The sequence below is a fragment of the Calypte anna genome, chromosome W, assembly GCF_003957555.1.
Source record: "Calypte anna isolate BGI_N300 chromosome W, bCalAnn1_v1.p, whole genome shotgun sequence".
NCBI lineage: Eukaryota > Metazoa > Chordata > Aves > Apodiformes > Trochilidae > Calypte > Calypte anna.
Window position 1 is genome coordinate 19,144,552 of NC_044276.1, and position 862 is coordinate 19,145,413.

Below are 862 nucleotides of genomic sequence, written 5' to 3' on the forward strand. Positions count from 1 at the left end.
CTGATTACCAAGAAGTGGGTGTGAGCCAGTATCAAATCCACTTGTGCCCAGTTAGGGCAGGCCCCCTATTGAGCATGTACAAGACCAGGGGGCCAATAAAAGGTGAAACTCACGCCCACAGACTAGCTCACTCTTGGGTTAGAGGAGAGAGATCAGTAGCTCTCCGAGCACTGTATTACCTTCATTGCGCCACTAGGACTCATCGCCTTTAGGGTGAGGCTCTCTGTGGAGTCTCGAACCCGGGGCCTTTGGCATTGCAGTACTGGGTCTTAACCAGCTGCGCCATGTGAGCCTCACAGTAGAGGTGATGAGTCCTAGTGGCGCAATGAAGGTAATACAGTGCTCGGAGAGCTACTGATCTCTCTCGTCTAACCCAAGAGTGAGCTAGTCTGTGGGCGTGAGTTTCACCTTTTATTGGCCCCCTGGTCTTGTACATGCTCAATAGGGGGCCTGCCCTAACTGGGCACAAGTGGATTTGATACTGGCTCACACCCACTTCTTGGTAATCAGAGGCAGCTGGTTGCTTTGTTCCACTACCCACTGAGGTCAGGCTGACGGGCCTGTAGTTTCCTGGGTCCTCTTTCCAGCCCTTTTTGTGGATTGGCGTGACATTCGCCAACTTCCAATCATCTGGGATGTCCCCAGTGAGCCAGGACTGTTGGTAGATGATAGAGAGAGGCTTGGCAAGCTCTTCTGCCAGCTCCTTCATTACCCTTGGGTGGATCCCATCCGGTCCCATAGACTTGTGGGGATCCAAGCATCTCAGTAGGTCACTGACTGTGTCCTTCAGGATTACAGGGGGGCTGTTTAGATTCATGTCACTTTCTATGAGCTCCAGAAGCCAATCCGTCTTCAAGAGTAA

At 52.2% G+C, this 862-nt stretch overlaps 1 protein-coding gene across 1 annotated transcript in view; it reads left to right on the forward strand.

Annotated features, from left to right (window-relative positions):
- The first annotated feature begins 325 nt into the window (after window positions 1–325).
- The window catches only part of LOC103534486 (Golgi phosphoprotein 3), a 12,008-nt gene continuing 11,471 nt past the window's right edge, over window positions 326–862 (forward strand). The window contains exon 1 of the mRNA XM_030468348.1: window positions 326–331. Coding sequence (XP_030324208.1) covers window positions 326–331 — 6 coding nt within the window. The remainder of the gene's footprint in view (window positions 332–862) is intronic.